The sequence below is a fragment of the Tenrec ecaudatus genome, chromosome 18 (assembly GCF_050624435.1).
Source record: "Tenrec ecaudatus isolate mTenEca1 chromosome 18, mTenEca1.hap1, whole genome shotgun sequence".
NCBI classification, from domain to species: Eukaryota; Metazoa; Chordata; class Mammalia; order Afrosoricida; family Tenrecidae; genus Tenrec; species Tenrec ecaudatus.
The window spans coordinates 29,476,374-29,496,933 of record NC_134547.1 but is presented as its reverse complement, the minus strand read 5'-3'; the positions used below and the strand labels follow the sequence as shown (position 1 = coordinate 29,496,933).

Genomic DNA, 20,560 nt, shown 5'->3' with positions numbered 1-20,560 from the left:
GCGTGCTGGTGGTGTAATGGTTATGCATCGTGCTGCTACCCAAAAGGTCAGCAGTTCAAAACCACAAGCTACTCCTTGGGAGAGCAATGACGTTTTCTACTCCCGTAAAGAGTTACAGTCTCCAGAGGGCTGGCACCACCACGGGACACCCGTCCCTCACTGAGCCATGCTCCTGTGGGGGACAGCACTGGAAACACAGTGCAGGAACAGTGCATGGTCTGGCCCCATCACGCTGGGGCAAGGCACTGAGGGCATACCGGAGAGCAGCAGGGAGAGAAGAGTGATGAAACCCCCAGGAAATACCAAAAACAGACTTGGGAGACCAGTGTGGCACCCCATCAGACTCGACTGGAAAACACTCATAAAGGCCAACAAACTGACCTTCGACTATTTATAGGCTTTTCCCTTTTTGTCAGTGGCTTTCTTTTTGTTATTGTTATGTTGTGTTTGTTTTGTGCTGTTATTGTTTTGCTGGTTTGGGCTTTATTTGCTGTTTTATTTGGCTTTGCCGGGTTTTTGCACTCATTAATGTATCTGCGTGTCTATCTAGATAAGACAGGCTGGATACATAATTTGGAGATGAAAAGAATGGGACCAATGGTTCTGGGGGAAACAGGGGAAGGGGAGGAGAGAGAAAGGAAGGGGGGCACTAACCCCGGGACAAGGGAACAACAAGTGAACTAAAATCAATGGAAGGAAGGTGGTAGGATGCCTAGGGGGCAAGGTAGGAGCAAGGAGTTACTAAACCTGAATGAAGGCCGAACATGATGGTGGGACAAAAGGGAAGTAAAAGGAAATAGAGGAAAGAACCAAGAAGCAAAGGACATTTATAGAGGCCTAAAAATAGGCATGTACATATGTATATATATGGAATAGAACTATGTACTCATATCTATATGTTAAGAATTAAGGTTGCAGATGGACACTGGGCCTCAACTCAAGTACTCCCTTAACACAAGAACACTTTGTTCTAACAATCTGGTATTCTGTGATGCTCGCCTTCCCAACCCAATCACTGAAGACAAAATGGGTGAATAAGCAAATGTGGTGAAGAAAGCTGATGGAGTCCGGCTATCAAAAGATATAGTGGCTGGGGTCTTAAAGGCTTGAAGAGAAACAGGCGGCCATCTAGCTGAGAAGCAACAAAGCCCACATGGAAAAAGCAAACCAGCCTGTGTGATCATGAGGTGTCAATGGGGTCAGGTATCAGGCATCTAAGACCCAGAATAAAACCATAACTAACGTGAATGGTGGGGGGCATGGAGTGGAGACCCAAAGCCCGTCTGTGGACAACTGGACATCCCCTCATAAAGGGGTCACAGGGAAGAGATGAGCCAGTCAGGATGCAGTATATATCTGATGAAACATACAACTTTCCTCTAGCTCTTCGGCGCTTCTTTCCCCCCACTATCATGACTTCAATTCTACCTTACAAAACAGATTAGACCAGAGCATGCACACTGCGACAGATAAGAGCCACAACACAGGGATTGCAGGATAGATACCCCCCTCAGGGCCAACAATGAGACCAGGGATACCAGGAGGAATAGGGTAAGGGGGGGTAGAAAAGGAGACTCGGCAGAAGGGTCACCTAGAACTCCCTCCTAGGGGGACAAATAGTGAAAAAGTGGGTATGGGTTGATGGAGGATGATGTAAGATATGGAAATAATAGTCTATAACTTATCAAGGGTTCGTGGAGGAGAGTGGGGGGGGAGGGAGAGAGGAGGGGAAACTGGGGAACTGATATCAGGAGCTCAAGTGGGAAGAGAATGCTTTGAAAATGATGATGGTAGCATATGTGTGAATGTGTTCGATATACTGGAGGAACGTATGGCTTGTGATAAGAGAGGTAAGAGTCTCTGAACCCCACAAGGGCTGCTCTACCCTATTCTATAGGGTTTGTGTGTGTCAGCATTGACTCAATGGCGGTGCACAGCAAGACCAGTACCGTGTTCCAGAACGAGAAACATGAGCTCTGCGAGCCACTGTGGCTCCCCATGTAGCGGGGCAGGCACAGCACCAGGCTCATGGGAGGAGCTCAACTGCAGGCAGCTCTTCCCGAGTTCACCCTGGGTTAGGTGTTGGGCTGCTAACCAGCTGCAAGGTTGGCAGTTCAGAGCCACCAGCCATGCCTGCTTGAGAGAAAGAGAGGTCTGCCCGCTCTGCCCCGTAACGCCTGACAGTCTCGGGAAGCTTGTGGAGCAGTTCCATTCTGTGCCCCGGGGTCAGGTCGCTGCGACCAGGGAGGCTGCAGGCAGGCGCGGCCCCTGCAAACACGTGTGGCCGAGAGCATTACCAGTTGGGGATCTCTGTTTTCACGAGCAAGTATAACAGGACCGAGAGCAGGTCGTCGGCGCACACGGTCTCCAAGTTAACTGAAAGGGAGAGCAGGTGTTCAGAGGCTGTCAGACTCAAGGCCAACACACAGGCCAGATCCCCCCCACCATCCAGCCCCAGGAACCACGGGGTGACAAGGACCTGGGGCTGTACATCGTGCGGCGTGAACATGTGTGTGTATTCTGTCTGAGGCTGGAGTCAAGGGGGTAAAGAGCACCTCGCACTTCCAGAACAAGTACCAAAGGTAGTACCTCTAAATAGGCTGCCCCGTCCACCTCCCAGACAGGTCAAGGGCCCCGGGCAGATGGAGGCAGGCACAAGGCTAAGCTGTGCCCAGAGCCTTCACCAGAAGCTACCTCCCCCTCCCCGCTTCCTGAAGTCATTTCCACTCTCCTCACCCACGGAGGCTGACACCCATGCCTGGTGTGATTGTGTTGTTTCCACTGTGGAATTCCAGTTACATCACTCACATACTCAGTGAAGAGTTCAAATGGGCAAAAGAATGAACTCAGATGTCTTTTTCCCCAGAGACACTGCTACGGCTGCTCCCTGGGCACCCTCCCAAGTGTCGGCATGCACCCTGGGGTGAGTGTGCAAGTCACCCACCTCCCTGTGTGCTGGCGGCCGGGTGCCACAGAGCCACTCTGCACTGCACTGCCCACAGGATGCCCCTATCTACGCCCACACATGGGCCCCTCTCAACCCTTCTCTCTCAACTTTGCTTCACTTGACTTTTCCCCTTGGAATCTGGGAGGGGGACAACCACGTGTACATGTCATAGGTCTGTCTCACAGGTCATTTTCTCACTCCAGTCGCCCCGGGTGACATTCTCAGAAACCCTACCCAGGTCTGTCATGAGTCACAATGGACTCCAGGCCAGGGGGAGTTGAAACTCTTGCCCAACAGACCCAGACCCGCCCTCCAAGTCAGAGCCAGCCCAGTATGACCATGCTGGGTGCCCTGGCTGAGCAGCCCCGTCTGCCTCACCCCTGCAGGCTGCAGCACTGGTCCTTGCAGACTCTCAGCCAGTGGGCACGCACACCCCTGCAGGCCCCGTGTCACCCCTGCTCCAAGGCAGACTCGCAGTCAGTGTACCCCTCACCGCCACCCACTGGGTTATTCCCCGTGGGCCCCCTGCAGCACACACCTCTCTGGCTAGGAGACTGGGTGATAAGCTGCATGGCCTTCCGCACACACAGCAGCTTCTGCTGCGGGGAGGTGCACTTGTTCAGCTGGCCCAGTGCCCGCTTGGCCCGGGGGATGTTGAAGCTGGAAGAGAATTCATGGAAGGCCACAGTGCTGGGCCCTTTATCCTCGACCTGATAACATCATCTCCGGGAATGCAAGGGAGGAGCGACCAAGACCCAGAAACCACCTGACTGCAGCCTGGGACGAAGCGTGGCAGGCCAAAGGCCTGCCCGGGCTGCCAGGTGGCATGGATGCACTCGAAATGTGGGCAGAACTTTTTTTTAAATCATTAGCCCCAGAGAAGGGGGGGAGGGAAGTTCACACCTAAACCCCTAATTTTGTGCCTTCATGAAACTTAAATCTTCTCAAAAGCTGGTGAGAGAGGAGCTGTGTCTGTCTGCAGCCCGCCCGGCTATGTGACTTGCCCCCTGGAGACTGGCTGCACACAACCCCATCCTCTGTAGCGCTATCCAGCAGAGGGTGACAGCAACTTCAGCCTGTCATCTCCAGTAACCTAAGGGGTGCTGGTGATGCGCTGGTTCAAAAGTTGACCTGCTAACCGCACGGTTAGTCCAAAGCTCCCAGCTCTGTACTCGGGTAAAAAGTTACAGCTTCAGAAACACCAAGGGCAGTTCTACTCTGTCCTACAGGGCCGCTATGAGTCAGCATGAACTTATGGCAGTGAGTCTGGTCCTGTTCTGTAATCACTTCCCAATCCCAGTCCTGAGTGTCACCTCTCTGACCCTCCGCTGCTGGGAGCCTGACCTGAGGGGGAGGGGCAGCACAGCCCCCACTGGGCCCAGGTCCTCACCTGAACTCGGGCTTCACACCAATGTCCCTCTGCTGAAGATCCTGAAGGCTCCTTGTGATTTTGTTGAAGGCCGCGTCCTAACAACAGATTTCAACGAGGCTTCAAATGTCTCTGAGAGGCCCCGGATGAGGCGTGCATCCCAGGCACAGGGGACCAAGAGCCTACCTCACTTGCCTCCATGGTCCCCACGTACTTAAAGATCAGGTCATAGATGTCGTGATGGATGTACATCTGTGAAACCAATGGGCCCCCGTCAGGGTGAGTGTTGGGGAGCCGAGGGCTCCCTGCAACCACACCACCACCACGCCAGCCCCCTCGCTGTCCCGGCCGCCTACCTCCACAGCTTGCTTCATCAGACTCATCTGGGCCTCCTGCTTGGCAAGCAGTTTCTAGAACAAGAAAAGCACAGTCACAGAGCTCGGGCCAGCACGAGCGCAAAGCCGTACGGCTCACACACCACGCCTGGCAGGGCTTACCAGGTGGGAGTCCCGCAGGAGTTGCTGGAGGCATTTGGTGTACAGAGTGTTCACGGAGTCCTGCAACACAGAGCAGACAGACCGGCACCCTTGCAGCTGGGCCCACAGGGCTCCACCCACAGAACACTGGCTACAAGCACAATTGCCAGCTTCTTTTTTTTTAAATGTGGCAGTTACATCATCTCCTGTCAACTTGAGTGAAGGGGTGGGGTCTAATCTGTCAATCAGGTCATAGCCAATGAGGCCTGTGTGGGCATGGTCTTCTCATGAGGATTCTAGGAACTCCTGTCTTCTTCCCGGGAGTCGGGGCACACACTCTCCCTTCTAGACATTCCTGCTGACAGGCCACATGGAGCTACACTGGTAGAGCCAGAGGCCTGGAGCTAGAGGAGGCACGTGGAGACCCACGCCAGCACTGAGATATTTCCACCGCCACTGGATCCACAAGCCTTCCCACCCACTGGCCTAGGATCTTCCTGCATTCAGCGTCATTGCAAGTGTTGCATGAGTCTGAAGAGGAATTTATAGACTGGTATTGGACACGTGAGCTAATATCAGACTTATGGACTTGATCTGGACTGGGCTGGGATGTTTTCTTGATATGCAATTACTCATTGGTTTTCAAGTTCTCTACGGTGGCTTCAGTGACGTTTCTAATTAGGCTTGCCCCGTGTTCCCAACAGGGAAGGCAGCAGCCCAGTTTCAGAGCAACCCGAGCGGCCTGCGGGTGGCCCGATGGCCAGCGAGAGGCCTGGGTGCCCGAGGCGTGAGCGGGCTACGCACTATGTGGTGGCGCAGGCTCTTCCTTTCACACTCTCGGAATGTTCGGTGGAAGGAGGCGATGTTCCGGTCGAAACGCTCCGAATGTCTTCCCAAAAAGTCTCTCACATCTTCGATGGTTTTCAGGGAAAAGGGATCGAGGGGTGTTAAAGGCTCATCTGAAAGAGAGAGACAGAGGGTCAGGCTGGAGGAAGACCCCACTGTTTTCTGGTGAAAAGAAAAAAGGTGTCACACTCGTTGCCACAACCTACCGAGACCGGATGCTCTCAGTGCCTCCCACTCACAGCCATCAAGTCCAGCCCGACTCCCAGTGGGCCTGCAGGACAGGGTAGAACTGCCCTGTGGGTCTCTGACCTGTACCTCCTCAGTGGAGTGGAATGTCCCACCTTTCTCCCAAGGAGCAGATGGAGGTTTCGCACTGCTGACCTGACTGTGAGCGGCCCAGTGCACAATCACCATGCCACCAAGGCTCCTTCTGGAGACCTCGTTTCCAGATCCTGCCCCAGTGCAGCCTGGTTACCGTGCAGTGTGGGGTCGAGAGAGTATGGTCCTTCCTCCTGAGCTATGAGCATGGCCTGTGAGGCTCGGGTACCGGAGTCCCAACTCCTGGCAACAGGCCTCACCGAGAGTCTCGGATTGCATTGGACACATCAAATGTTACCTCAACTTCATGGGCGGACCGAGAGCTGTTGCTCACTCAGAACAATGGGCTCTTAAGTAGGCCCTGCAAGGAGGCTGGCTAGGAAAGTCAGACAAGCCCTTCAGCCCAGGGACACTGCCACATGTAACCCCCGGGGTGGCATCAGGGTCAGAAAGAAGTCCGTGAAGCGCTGCCCCTGCGCTGCGCAGCATCCAACGTGCACAACTGCCCATGGCAGCCCAAGCTACACCTCCTCAGCCCAACAAGACGTCATGGTCACAAGTGCTACAGAAAACAATTAGAGACATTTACACGGATTTTTAATGGGCTCTTGAATGTTTTATGATGTGCTTGTAATGACTACACCCAAAGAAGTTCTCCAGGCGTATTTCTCCAAGCCAGGGATGCTCCCTCCCCTGGCTGGCCCCTGCCTACCTGAACTTGCTCTCTTTTCCAAAGGATGGGCTATGCACAGGATGCTGAAACTCTCCTCTTTTTCATTGTAGAAGGTTTCTTCAAAGAGAATTGGCACTGAGAGAAGACAGGTGAAGCCAGTTCCAAGTTTAATCCTGTTTCCCTGGATGACGACATCCTGGAACGAGAGAGCCACCACTGTGCCACCAGCGCCCCCCCTCCCCCCACCAGGCCACCACTGCCACGACACTCAGCCAGAATCTGGCCCCCGTCCATTCCCTCAGGTTTCCGGGGCACATTTGGGCCACATTTGTTTTCTCTCTCATCTCTTCTGTGCTGGGGCACTGTGTTGGCCCTGTAGCTGCTCCACACAGTCCTGACCCTTCTAAACAGTACAGCAGACACAGCACAGAGCGGTCCCTTGGTGTAAAAGACATCCTGTTCCTCTGGGAACAAAACCAAATGGGGAGGCCTTCTGTGATCTGGGTAAGACTTACAGAAACTGTGCTCCACGGTGGGTGGGGCTGAAGGCTGTGTCCTCCAGTCCTCCCCCTGCCTGGTCAAGTCACAGCCTCTACAGCTGTTCTGGCCTCAGCAGGGTGCCTGCGGCAGCCCAGCCACATGAGCCATGTCCCTCTGATCTCCCTGTAGATCTAGATCCCCGAAAGAAAGCCAAATGTTTGACAGGTGGCGGCCGACGCTGGTGAGCAGATCCGTGGGAGGGCAAAGGGTTGCGGGGCCTGATGCCATGCTCCGGAGCCCTGGCTTCAGGCCCTTTCCCTCCCCACCTCGGTGGCCAAGAGCCTCAGCTACTGAGTCCAAGGGGCCGGAGCCCAACCCCTGCATCGGTGAGGGCCTCGCCACCGTGACTGGAAATAAAGAGGGGGACAGAGCCAGCACTGACTGGAATGGAACTGTCCCCTCCCTCAGAACCCCAGATGTTCACGTGTTAAAAAGGCGCATTCTCTAAAGCTACTGAAGGTGCACTCTCCTGGGAGAGAGAAAATGTCCCTCTGTGGCATTCCCATCCCACAGGGCTAATGGCAGCCTCGTCACCCAGATCCACACCGAGTCAGTTCGCAGAACCAAACCCCGTCATGGGGAAGCACGTACTGCGGGGCCGCTCTAGACGTGAGAGAGTAAGAAAGAGTAACAATACAATGCATGGCATGGCATGATCCTGGGCTGAAACCAGAAAACTGGCCATACAATGAAGCAGAATGTGTATGTATAAAGTGTATGGTGAGCATACACTTTGCTCCTACACTGTGGAGCTGCGAGAGAATGTTCTTGGGAAATACTTCCTGAATTATTGAGAGGTAAGGAGACGTGATATCGACAACTTGACTCTCTGAAGATTTAGGCCAAAATAATATGTCTAGAGATGAGAGAGAACACAAAGGTGGCAACAATATGGACAGCTGTCCAGCCTCGGGGAAGGGCCCACAGGTGTTCTCTGTCCTTCACGGTGACATTCCGTGGGCTGGAAATAATGGCAAAAACAGAACGTCATGCAAACTGAAATTCACCCGATGTCCAATTTGTGACCAAGAAACCAATCAACTGTCCAAGGCACTGGGCAGGCACAGCTGACGGTGACAGGGACCTTGGTGGGGAGAAAGCATTCCAGGGCTCGCAGGCAGACGCAGGGGAGGCAGGGCCAGCACGGCAGTGTCCTCACTGTCCCCTTCTCCACTTTCCTCGCAGGCTCTGAAGCAAAGGCAGGCATCCCTGCGGCCCGTCCAGGCGCTGGGCGCCTACCAAAGCCATCACTTCACACAGGATACAAGGATGAGAGCAAGCTCTTCTTCCCTCCCGCCCCCATGCTGGGTGAGCGAGCGGTCCTGTCCCGACGAGCCCAGGAGCAATGGTTACCTTTCCGTCTAAGGTCTGGTAACGCTCCTCCACTGGGATCAAAACGTAGGACTCAAACCGACAAGTAGACTGGACACTGCTGGACAGGCTTCCCTTGCAAGGGACCAAGACCTGGAAGAGAAGAACCGGGCCGAGTACCAGAGGTGTGTCAGTGGTGACTTCAGCAGAGCAGGATGCAGCCACAGGCACTCCGGCTGAAACTGTCTGGGGACCTACTAGCAGGGAGAATTCCTGGGGTCACTGGCCTGCCAGCTGTTGAGATGCGGCAGATGCCCCGCCCCCAGGGCAGAGGGGCACCGCTCTTCAGACATGGGGGTAGAAGGCTGAGTCCCTCAGAGCCCGCCCCACAAGTGCCCCGCTCCAAGGGTCACAAGGCTCAGAAATGACTCCTAAGAGGAATTCAGAAAAGTCAGGCCAAAAAGTCTCGTAAAAGTTCATCACCCAAAAGATCCCCATTTGACCCTGGAGACTGCTTCTTTCTGATCAGGTTTACTATTTAAACCTAGTTGTAAAATCATAAACAGTAACCACTAAACAAACAAACACGGACCTGCTTAAAGAAAAAGTTTGTGGAAAAGGAATTAAAAGGTAATGGAGTTTTACTGCTAATTTTTTGAAGCCGACTCATATCTACAGGTTTGACAGAGTGTATGTGGTGCAATATATTTATGTCACAGAGCATGTGGGCGAACAAAGTTATAAACATTTGTTGTTGTTGTCAGTTCCAACTCAGAGCAAGCCTGTGTCCAACAGAACGAAACACGGCCTGGTCCTGCACAACTGTCCTTATGCTTGAGCCATTGTCGCAGCCCCTGTGCCATGAAAACGCCTTAGACGCAACCAACCACCTTCAGAGAGTGAGTGACTGGGCCTGGGGTGGGGTTCCGGACCAGAGGGTTCCACCGCCACCAACTGGCACAACATAAAGAGAGCCCTGGTGGTGTACAGGGGCTGGGCTGGGTGGCTCGTTTCCAGATCAGCAGTTATAACCAACAGGTGCTCCGGGGGGCGGGGGGTGGGGGGGGGCTTTCTGCTTCCAAAGAGACCTAAAGCCTCAGAAAGCCACAGGGACAGCTCTACTCTGCCCGATGGGGTCACTATGAGTCAGAATGGACTCAAAGGCAGTGAGTTTGGTCCTTTCGTTCTCTGTTTTGTTTTGGAGTCTACAAAGGGCGTCCTACAGTCACAACTAGAGCTGTAAGAGCTTGTGAGCAGTCCCTTCAGGTGCTGGTCTCTGCCCACTGGGGCCAAAAAGAGTGAAGAAGATAAAGGATGACTGGACCACGCGAGCCCCAATCTCTGCCATGCTGAGAGCAGAGCTAGAGGCCTGCTCTGACGAGGTCCCACCAGCAAGTCTGGAGGAATGTGGAATGGTACACAAACCCACACAGGAGACCAGGCCGACTGGTCTGATGAGGGCTGATGGTGGCCCAGAGACAATGGCCCTTAGACACCCTTCAGTCTGGACGTGAACTCACCCCTGGGGCTCAGTTTTGAGCCAGCACAGCCTGGCCTATAAGATGAGCGAGCAGTAACAGCAGGCAGGCAGCACACACTTCAGAAGGTGCAAGGCGCAGGGATAGGAGAGCAGGGCGAAGGAGGCCGATAAACACAGGGTGGAAGCAGGGCAGGACGGCAATCAATGTCACAAAGCCAATGTGCATGAATTATTGAGAGGACAACCAATCTGCTCCATAAACATTCCCTCAAATCTCAATAAAAAGGAAAGAAAACACAACGTCATCGATATGCTGTCTGCAAGAGACATACCTTAGGTACAAAGGCAAAAATAAAGTGAAAAATCAAAGGACAGGGGAAATGTCAAGCAAAATGGCAGAGCAGGAGTGGGAATATTCATCTCTGATAGATTTTAAGGCAAAAACCAGCATAAGGGACAAAACTTACTCAAAATCAAACTTACTGTCATCAAGTCATAGCAACCCCCTGTGGGTTTCAGAGACTGTAACTATTTTGGGGGAATAGAAAGCCCAGTCTTTCTCCCTTGGAGTTGCTGGTGGTTTTGAACTGCTGACCATGCGGATTGTAGCCCAACACATAACCACTACATCAACAGGGCTCCTGTTAGGACAGGGTGGAACTGCCCCTGTGGGTTTCCAAGACTGTCACTGTTTATGGGAATAGAAAGCCCTGTTTCTTCCTAGGAGCCGCTGGTGATTTTCAACTGCTGACCTTGTGGTTAGCAACCCAACATACAAGCACTACCCCACCAGAGCTCCTGTTACAAGAGACAAGGAGACTCCTTACAAAGATTAAAGGGTCGATCCAGCACGAGAACCTAAGTATTAAAAAATAAGAAAAACTTAGTCACGATCACAGCATTTTCCGGATGCTGATGCTGTTATTAATTGAATTAGTCACCACCACCACCTACCCCAAAACACAAACAAACAAATGAGTGTTGTACATTCTAACTTCCATGTCTGTGGTTATGATCCTCCTGAGGCACGGGTTGTCTGTGTTGCGTTAGTGAAGCGGGATGTGGAGTCAATCTCTTTTGAAATAGAAATGAGATTCAAGGCAAGTTGGTAGGCAGAGACAGAGAAGAGACACCAGTCACAGGAAGACACCCAAGAGCAGAGGCTCAAAAAGACAGGACCTTCCTCCAGAGATGACACAGAGGACGCCTTCCCGACGGCCATGCCTTCGATCTGGACATCTAGCTTCCTAAACTGTGAGAAAATTAACTTGTTTGTTGTAGCCACCCCCTTGTGGTATTTCTGCCATAGTAGCATTAGGCGACTAGCGCAAATGCCATAAAGACTACAAAACAGAGTCTGGCACAGGCTGCCGCCTACACCAGCAATGGCTCAGGGTGCCAGGCTCGCTCTAGGGGAGGTACCAAATTCTAAGCAGGCTGTGGGCACGACACTGACCAGGCATCAATGAGGCCAGCTTCCCAGTACTACGCAATTGGACAGAGCTCCACTCCCAATGGGCTCTCTGCCCTGGCCCTGGCCACCAGGTGTGCATCTGTGCTTGCCTCATTGTGTGGCACCTTGGCTGGGCTACGATTCTAAACAGGTTATCAGTTTTGATATAGCCCCTCCCATGATAAGATCTTGATTACTGTCATCTTGTTACTAATCTTGGGAGTCATCAGCAGTCCACCATCTTACCTGCTGACCTTGAATTCTTTTGCCTCCGCAGCCAGCACTCTGCTGACTGGCCTACCAATCTGCCTGTCAGCCCTTCAGCTACACGAGTTAGGAGAAGCCTCCAGCTTCACATCTGACCACAGAGTTGGAAACTGCCAGCCTCTATAATTACGTGACCTTTCCTCGACAGAAAAATAGGTAATCATATATATATGTATATATGATTATCTATTTATATATGTATGATACACACACACACAAGGGGGTACCCCCCCAAAAAAACAGAATTGTTTTTCAAAGCTATGTATTTAATTTTTTTTTTACAAAACAACCTTATCACCTTCAAAGTACTCTCCATTACACTTAATACATTTTTTTATCATTTTATTGGGGGCTCATACAATTCTTATCGCAATCCATACATACACCCATTGTGTCAAGAACATACGTACATTTGTTGCCATCATCATTCTCACAACATTTGCCTTCTACAATACGTTTGTCAAATCTGCAATTCCATTCTTGGAAACGTTTTCAAACCTCACGTTCTTTTTCTTCACCTCTTCCATATCGCTATCCTCTCATGACCCTCTGCATTCTTGGAAACAAAGAAGTCGCACGGAGGTCAGGTGAACAAGGTGCCTGGGCAAGAGAGGCATGCTGTTTTTTGCCCAAAACCAGTGCATGGAGCTGGCTGTGTGAGCAGGTGCACTGTCTGGCGGCAAAACCAGTCTGCCACAAATCAAGACTTTGTGGCTGCACACTGTTAGACTATCTTTTCAGAACCTCTAAAAAGAACACTTGATTTAACCGTCTGACCTGGTAGAATAAATTCCAAATGCACTATTCCCCTCACATAAATAAAAAACAAATGAGCATCATCTTGATCTTTGATTTCACTTGAGCTTTTATTGGGTAAGTTGACAATGGTGCCTTCTACTGGCTTGACTAATGTTTGCTTTCGGGGTCCTAAGAATGGCACCACGTCTTGTCACCAGTAATGACCTTGGAAAAAAAAGTCTGGGTCGCTTCAGAGCCGTTCTTTCAAAGCACAGCATGTTTCCACTTGACGCTCTGTTTCCTGGTCAGTCAGAACCTGGGGCACAAATTCCACAGCGACACATCTCATTCCCAAATCTTCCATTTGCTGAGCCAAGTTCCACGACAGTCCAGATAACGTCCCCATCTCTTCGATGGTCTGTCGTCGGTCTTCAAGCACAAGTGCACAAATTTTGTCTACATTTTCATCCGTTCAGGAAGTTGACTGGCATTCAGAACGAGGTTTGTCATCAATCAACATTTCACCTTTTCTGAAACGAGAAACCACTTGTATACTTGAGTGGTTCCGACAGCGCTGTCCTCGTGAGCTGTGTTCAACAGCACAACAGTGTCTGCAGGAGATGAAATTTCACAGCTGCACGCTGTTCTCTTAAATCGGCATCACAAAAAGCGAGTTCTGAGAGAAACTGCTTTTACAGAACAATTCACTGTGACCAGAGAGCACCTACGCAGGCGGTGCCTTGGGTGCACCAGCTCTGAGTGAGTTGCTCGATGCTCACCTAGTGGGGGAAATGCGCACTATGAAAGTTTATTCTGTTTTTATGGGGGGTACCCCATAAAACATATATATGTATGTGTATGCACCCCGTATATACACAGCGCATATATATGAGCTTCACTGGCCTTCACAGTCACTTCTTGGGAGGAGTCTCACAGATTCAAGTGTGCCTGAAAAGAAGTGGACCAAGGCCGCAAAACCTACAGAGCTCCTTCCCATGGCAGATGGCCAGACTCCCCTGCTGGCTCCCCAGGGCCCGTCCACACCTCCTGTTCTGACACAGGCACTGTGGGCAGCGAGAGAACCTGCTACACAGGACTGCTGGGATGCAGACATGGGGTCAGGCGTGTGGCACAGCAGCTGACTCTACATGAGGTGTAGGTCCCGTTACCGTGAGAGAAGGCCCTTTCCCTACAGACCCCACTGAGCTCTGAGAGCATCCTATAATTGGCATTGCGACACAGCACAGCCTGGAATTAATATGCACTTTCCGAAGGGTGTGGTCATCTCTCACACTGCCACCTCAGCTTCAGCTTCTAACGCAGTGGCCTGCACAGTTAGGAACTAGCTGTGAAACAGACAGATGGCAATGCCTAACTCTGGTGAGCTTGAGAGGCTTAAATATTCTTCTTTGGGAGCAACAAGGAGCTCTGTGCATTACAAACTGGGCTACTTATCCACAGGCCAGTGTTTCAAACCCACCAGCTGCTCCAAGGGAGGCTGTCTGCCTCCATAAGGACTGACAGTTTCAGACACTCCGAGCGACAGATCCGCTGTCCTGTAAGAGGATGATGACTCTGAATCAACTCAATGGCAGTTGGTTTGGAAACAAACGGTCCAGAGCCACTGCCCAGGAGTCAATCCGACTCACGGGGACTCCACAGGGCAGAGCAGAACCATCCAGGGGTTCCGTGGCAGTAACTATTTACAGCAGTAGACGACCACATGCTTCCACCACGGAGCGGCTGCTGACATTGAACCGCCAGCCTTTGACCACTGCGTAGTCAGGCCTTCGTCAGAAACAGCCTTAGTCTCACATATGTTTTTGAATACAGAAGGAACTGTATTTCTGAGGATTTTTGTTCCAAACTTCTTATTCTGAGTTAGGTGAGTGTTTACATGAAAACACAGGGGAAGGGGAGGGAGCAGAGAGGGGGTGTCACAGGGAAGTTTCACAAGTCCTTTAAGTTGTTTGATGCACAAATGATAGGGACATCTTCACAACAATAGACCTTTTACTGACCTCTATAAGCCAAAGGAGTTAGTTCTGGCACAAAACCAATCATGAGCACCAGAGGGGCGCTTTGAGAAACCAGGCCCCGGTGGTGGGGGGCAGGCAAGATGCGGTAAGAACAAGCTTTCATTTTCCAGTAAAATGTGCCAAAAGGCAAACAAAAAAAAAACACCCGAAAAAGAAGATGGGGACAACTAATCATAGGGTAGTGGTTGAGAGGTCCGAGGAACAACTGAACCCTGGCCCAGCGCAATCCCAGGAGGCTTCCAGAGGGAAACACCTCAGGACGATCCCTCTGCATGCCTACATGTACCACACAGGCTCTGGAAGCTGGTCAAAACCGGGCAGGTTGGCAACTGACTTCCTGTAAAGGTAACTGGAGCCTGATACACTTCTGGCACCGCCAGTGCTGCCGGATCTGCGCCCAGCACCGAAGGACAACCGTCCGGACAGGTGCACTTACAATCCCGTGGGTCTGGGCCACCATGCTGCACAAGTCGGAACGCCACTTCTGAAGAGCCAGGTAGAACGGGTTCTTCAGGAGGTCCTCATCATACAGAGCCATAGGGGCTTCAGGGGGGCCACAGTGGGCTTCCTGGAGGAGGGAAACAAAGCAAACATGACCAGCCTTCTAGAATACAGAGAGGTGGAAACAGCATTCCTTTAACCAGAAGAACAAAACGACTCCCAGCAAGTATTAAGCTTCTCCCACACACTTACCACTCACTCCGGAAATATCAAACACAGCCCACCAAATTAAAGATCATTTATTGGTTAAATATATGCATCACATTCAGGAAACCTTGCTAGCTCTCAGTGCCTGAAAACATATCCATAGATACTTTTGAAACCGTAGACATGACCAAAATTACCGCCTCTCAAAGACGAGACATATTCTAACACTATAAGAGTATAGAAATAAAAATTTTTAAAGAGTATAGAAATACAGAGACATGAGTATAGATACACAAGTGTCATCTTCAGGTGTCATAAGTTGGGGCATGCCTATTGTTCGAAAAAGAGTCAGTTTTACTTTTTATTATTTTTATTAAAGATAATACTTACACATTTTAATGAAATAGTTTATGTCTATAGACAAGAAAGTGAGCCCAGGTGAGACCAGCAAAAGAACCACACAGCCAATCGACATAATAGTGGGAAATAATAAATTGCAGTGTTTTTATAAGTCAACAAGTTTGAGGTTAGTTTGTTAAAAAGCAAAGGCTGCCTGAAACATCATCATTTCCAAGTGTAAGATAAAAAGATAGTTCCCCACATTGTGTGTGTGTGTATGTGTATGGATCTGTGCTAAGAATCTTAAAGTTTTATTTTTCATCTTTAGGTCTTCAATCCATCTGGATTTTATTTTTTTCTGTGCCCTAAATCAGGCATCTAATTTTAATTTATTCATATGGTAGGTCTACTACACCATCATCATTTTTTACGTAGTCTACCCCTTTCACATGGGTTGATAATGCTCCCTTGGTCATCCTCCACGCTCCCACACATGTCTGACATGTTTCTGGCCTCTGCTCTGTTTCAATGGTCTAGCCCAGGAGTCGACAAACTTTTGAGACAGAAGAGCCAATCCTGTCCCTCAGAACAATTTAAAAATTATTCAAGAGCCATAAATATATTTTTACAAAGTAACCATTATCTGACAAATACCACATGTGCGTCCCAAGGGAGCTCAGTTTCTCTGCCCATGGTCTACTCTAGACCAGTGTTTTCCAAAGGCCACACAGCCCCCTGGACGGGACGCTGTAACAACTGGGGAGGAGCAGCAGAAGCAGATGTCTACACTTTATCCTGGATGGTGGCTACAGTTTTTAATTACCAGAAGGACACTGAGTAATTTTTTTTTTTCTAAAAAGGGGGAAGTAGGCCATATCAGTTTGGAAACCGCTGGGCTGGGCCAACATTGTCTAAGAGAAATGTGAGAAGAACAATTTACCACGAAAAAACAGCTAAGCAGTCTTGCAGCCTTTTTTTGCTGTCGTGCCTTTACACTCTGGTGTGCATTTTGTAGTAACAGAATTTTTCAATTAGTATCAGCCACACTTAGCCAGTGGCTATTATAGCAGACAGCATCAGTCTTGACCACACTGTTTTACATCACAACAGTTTCATGGAAGACCTTGCTCTCTTGTAGAAGCCCACACTGCTCTCCAAAACTGTCTGGTGCTTCCTAGCTCCTTATACTATCACATAAATTAGAATCAGCCTGTCAATTCCATGCAAAATTCTGTTGGAATTCTTACTGAAGCTAAGTTGTGCTGGACTACAGTCTCACTGTGTCTTTATGTCCTTCAATTACATTTTTGCCATCAAAACTATATATATATATACCTTTAAAATGCATTACTTGTATATTTAATGTGTCAATCTGGGTAGACTAGAGAAACAAATCCAGAGGCACTCAAATATGTGTATAAGAAAGAGCTTTCTATAAGAGAGCAATTGTAATATTAAGAAACATCCCAGCCAAGTGTAAGTCCAATATTAACCCATATGTCCGATACCAATCTATAAATTTCTCTTCAGACTCATGCAACGCATGCAGTGACACCAAATGCAGGAAGATCATAGGCCAGTGGGTGGAAAGTCGTGTGGATCCAGTGGCGGTGGAAGCATCTCAGCACTGGCAGGGGTCTCCACGTGGCTCCTCCGGCTCCAGAGCTCTGGCTCCATCAGCCTCTCTCCATGTGTCCTCTCAACAGGGATGTCTCACAGGGAGTGAGCCTGTGTCCCACCTCCAGCGAGCTATTTATCTACTTAGCGCCTCCAAATGAGGTCATCAAGCTGTGACATGACTGATTGACAGGCTAAACTCCGCCCCTTCACTCTTAAGTCTCAAATTGACAACAGAGTAAGTAACTACCACATTTAGCACACACTTCGTTGCTGTTATAAATGGACTTTTTCATTTTAAATTAGTTATTGTAAGGTTTAAAAGGCAGAAAAGCCAAGTAGACTTACAGCACAGTCATACTCAAAAACAAACTCTCTGCCAGGGAGTCGAAGGTGATTCATAGTGACCTTATAGGACTGGGTAGACCTTCCCTGTGAGTTTCTGAGACTGTAAGTCTTACAGGAGTAGAAATCCGTCTTTCTCCCTTGGAACGGCTGCAGTTAGCAGCCCAACCTATAACCACTACATCACCAGGGCTCATTACAGTCACACTGCACACAAAAATGAGGATCAGTAGAGAGTAGATCTAAAATCACCACCAGAGCTGTGGCTTAGGAAGCCAGCTGGCCCTGGCATGACTCATGATTTTAGGTCTGTGAATGACTGATGGAAGACTACCTATCAATGGTTAATCATCAAAGGGAACTAATCATTAAAGGGAACTAATTGTCTTAAGGCTGGTGCTGTTCGAAACCACTGTGTGCGAAATGATGGATGCCCTGGGGCCATTCATAGAAGCAGGTGTGTGGCCTGTTTTAAGAACAGTCTACAGCTGACCTTCCATGGCTCTTAGCCTGTTCCCCTCATCACACACTACCCTGGTTTTACTAAGTCATTAGGGCAATCTGCAAAACGTATACAGAAAAGAAGATCAGGATGCCAGCCACGTCATGCCACCTCTCTGAGCCCCACCCAGGTCTGTGTGACAGGGACCACTAGCACCTGTCTCTGCAGATCTCCCACTAGGCTCATGTACCACCCCCTTCACTGTCTCCACCCTACTGCACACCACCACACCACCACTTACTGCTAGCCCACAAGGTGCATTTGGAAGGATGCGAAAAGGCAGCCCTCCTTCCCAGTAGGAGCCATGGTGGCGTAGTGGTTATGCAGCTGGGTTGCTAACCACAAGGTCAGCTGTGCAAAACCACCAGCCACTCCGCCGGAGAAAGATGGGGGCTTTCCAGTCCAGTAAAGAGTTACAGTCTTGGAAACCCACAGGGGCAGGTCCACCCTGTCCGACAGGTTCCTTATGAGTTGGCATGGGCTCAATGGCAGTGAATTGGGTTTTATTCCTGGAGGCTGCAGCTCTAGGCCAGGACATGCAGCTTGCTAGGCGGCTCACAGGCTGGCTGTTGGCCCCAGGGCACCACTCTCTCTGGCTGGGCACCCCCTGTGCAATGAATAACCCACACAACCGTGCCCAGTGACCCTACTGTTAATGTTTGACATGCTCCTTTACACGCCTGGCTCCTTCTAAAACGCAGGGAGCAGCCACCTGCTGCTTTACATGGAACAGCAGTACTGCCGCCCACAAAGAAATCATCTTAAAATATTTACATTATAAAAGTAATTGCTCTATTTAAAACTTTGCAAGGTTATATTGTCTGGCATAGGTGCTTAGACAGAGGCCTCTTCTCTTAATTAAAAGGGAAATGAGAACATTAGCAAATACTAAAGAGCATCCATGAACCTTCTTCTTGATACAATCAGGTAAATGGACGGCGAACAAAAACCTGAATGATTCTCTGACTAGGTAACTGTGCTCCACAGAGCCTCCCTTCTCCTTGATACAATCAGGTAAATGGAAGGCGAACAAAAACCTGAATGATTCTCTCTGACTAGGCAACTGTGCTCCACAGAACATCCTTGGAAAAGCAGCAGGGAGTGTGCCTCCATGTCTCATAAGCAATATGCCCTGTGACACCCCAGGAAACAACCATCAACTGGGGTATCCCTGCCCCAAGGAGAGTGGTCACTGCGATAGACGGTACCCCATTTTCAGGTTCATAGCAACTATAGGTAAATAGGCAACACCAGACCCATGTGGGAGATGAAGAGACTGAGGCTCTGGGAGCAGCTGCCCCAAGATTCTATCAAACTCACAGAAACCACCGAGTGGTTTCTGACTCATAGTGACCCTACAAGACAGAACAGAACTGTCTTTGGGGGTTTCGAAGACTGTAAATCTTTAAGGGAGCATGCAGAAAGCTTCATCTTTCTTTGGCAGAGCAGCTGGCAGTTTCGAACTGCTGACCATGGATTAGCAGCCCAATCCATGACCCACTATACCAGCAAGGCTTCAAAGATTACATGGACACCACTTTCTGCTAAAACCTGTACCAGAGCTGACAAACCAGAGGCACTGCACAGGAAGGTGTGTATACAGAGGGCAGTTGGAAAGTGGTGCCTTCACTCATTCTAAAGCCGTGACCTGACTCTAAAATCCATGTTGAATTTTAAAAGCTGCCTTTTTCTAGCAGCCCTTGCTCTAACCTTGACACTGACCCCGCTAACCATATCCCCTCTGAAAGTCAAGGCAATCTATTCCAGAGGGTTTTCCCACTACGGACAAACAGAGGCAGGATGTGACGGCTTGGCCTGGAGGGCTTCGATACACACTGTAGATAAATCTTGACAGCGGACTCCCTACAAACAGCCATAATTGAGACAGCCATTTTAATAACAGGTTACCCAAAAACCTGTCCTGCCATTGGCATGGGAGCATCCTGTCATAAACGTAAGACCACGCACACTTGCCATTCACTAGCCACCCAATTGCACACATATGAGGGTAAGAAAAGTACTGCCACAGAACCACAGGCACGATTTATTAAACAGAAATAACAGACGTAAAGCTTCTGTTTCTCAACATAGCCTCAATATAAGTCCATACACTTCTGAGGGTTCAAATCATCTTCCTTTTGAACGTTCTTTGAGTTCTGAAAACGGGAAGATCAGAGCTGTAGGGGGGATGGGTAAGATTTCCCAAAGACGGGAATGCACACAGGACAACTTGCTACCCTGGAAGAATGGACAGGTAACATTTTTGGATGTTTGGGGGAAATATTCACTATTGCAACTTTCCCAGTCTTTCCTTGACAGTGCAGTTTTTTTCAATTTTCTTAATTATTCTTCCTAGTAAGCCCCTGGGGATCATCTTGTATCCTCTGAGAAAAATCTATGAAGATTCCTTCTTTGGAAGCCCACCAAAAAGAGTCAGTATCGTCTTCTGAGCTGACCTCTTTGCCTTGAATGAACCTGGCCCAGCAGATCCCCCAACAAGCCACCATTTGGATGAGACCTTTTCTCTTCTTAAGGCGCCCTGACGAGAAACCAAGACAAGGGTACGCCTCAGAGAACTTGTGTATGATCATTCAATGCACGCAGGACCTGCTCCAACACAGTCTGTCTGGAATACACCTGTAAACATATGAA

General features: G+C 49.8%; 1 protein-coding gene across 2 annotated transcripts in view; it reads right to left on the bottom strand.

Moving 5' to 3' along the window:
• Nucleotides 1-20,560, bottom strand: part of ANKRD27 (ankyrin repeat domain 27) — a 64,344-nt gene that overhangs the window by 30,987 nt on the left and 12,797 nt on the right. The window contains exons 2-11 of one of the 2 annotated variants that reach the window (XM_075537335.1): nucleotides 14,894-15,025; nucleotides 8,523-8,633; nucleotides 6,669-6,825; nucleotides 5,597-5,751; nucleotides 4,814-4,873; nucleotides 4,673-4,726; nucleotides 4,503-4,568; nucleotides 4,338-4,414; nucleotides 3,486-3,607; nucleotides 2,298-2,376 (exon numbers count right to left, since the gene is read on the bottom strand). In XM_075537335.1, the coding sequence (XP_075393450.1) occupies nucleotides 2,298-2,376; nucleotides 3,486-3,607; nucleotides 4,338-4,414; nucleotides 4,503-4,568; nucleotides 4,673-4,726; nucleotides 4,814-4,873; nucleotides 5,597-5,751; nucleotides 6,669-6,825; nucleotides 8,523-8,633; nucleotides 14,894-14,995 (983 nt within the window). In that variant the 5' untranslated portion in view covers nucleotides 14,996-15,025. The remainder of the gene's footprint in view (nucleotides 1-2,297; nucleotides 2,377-3,485; nucleotides 3,608-4,337; nucleotides 4,415-4,502; nucleotides 4,569-4,672; nucleotides 4,727-4,813; nucleotides 4,874-5,596; nucleotides 5,752-6,668; nucleotides 6,826-8,522; nucleotides 8,634-14,893; nucleotides 15,026-20,560) is intronic. The other variant, XM_075537336.1, reaches the window with a different exon arrangement.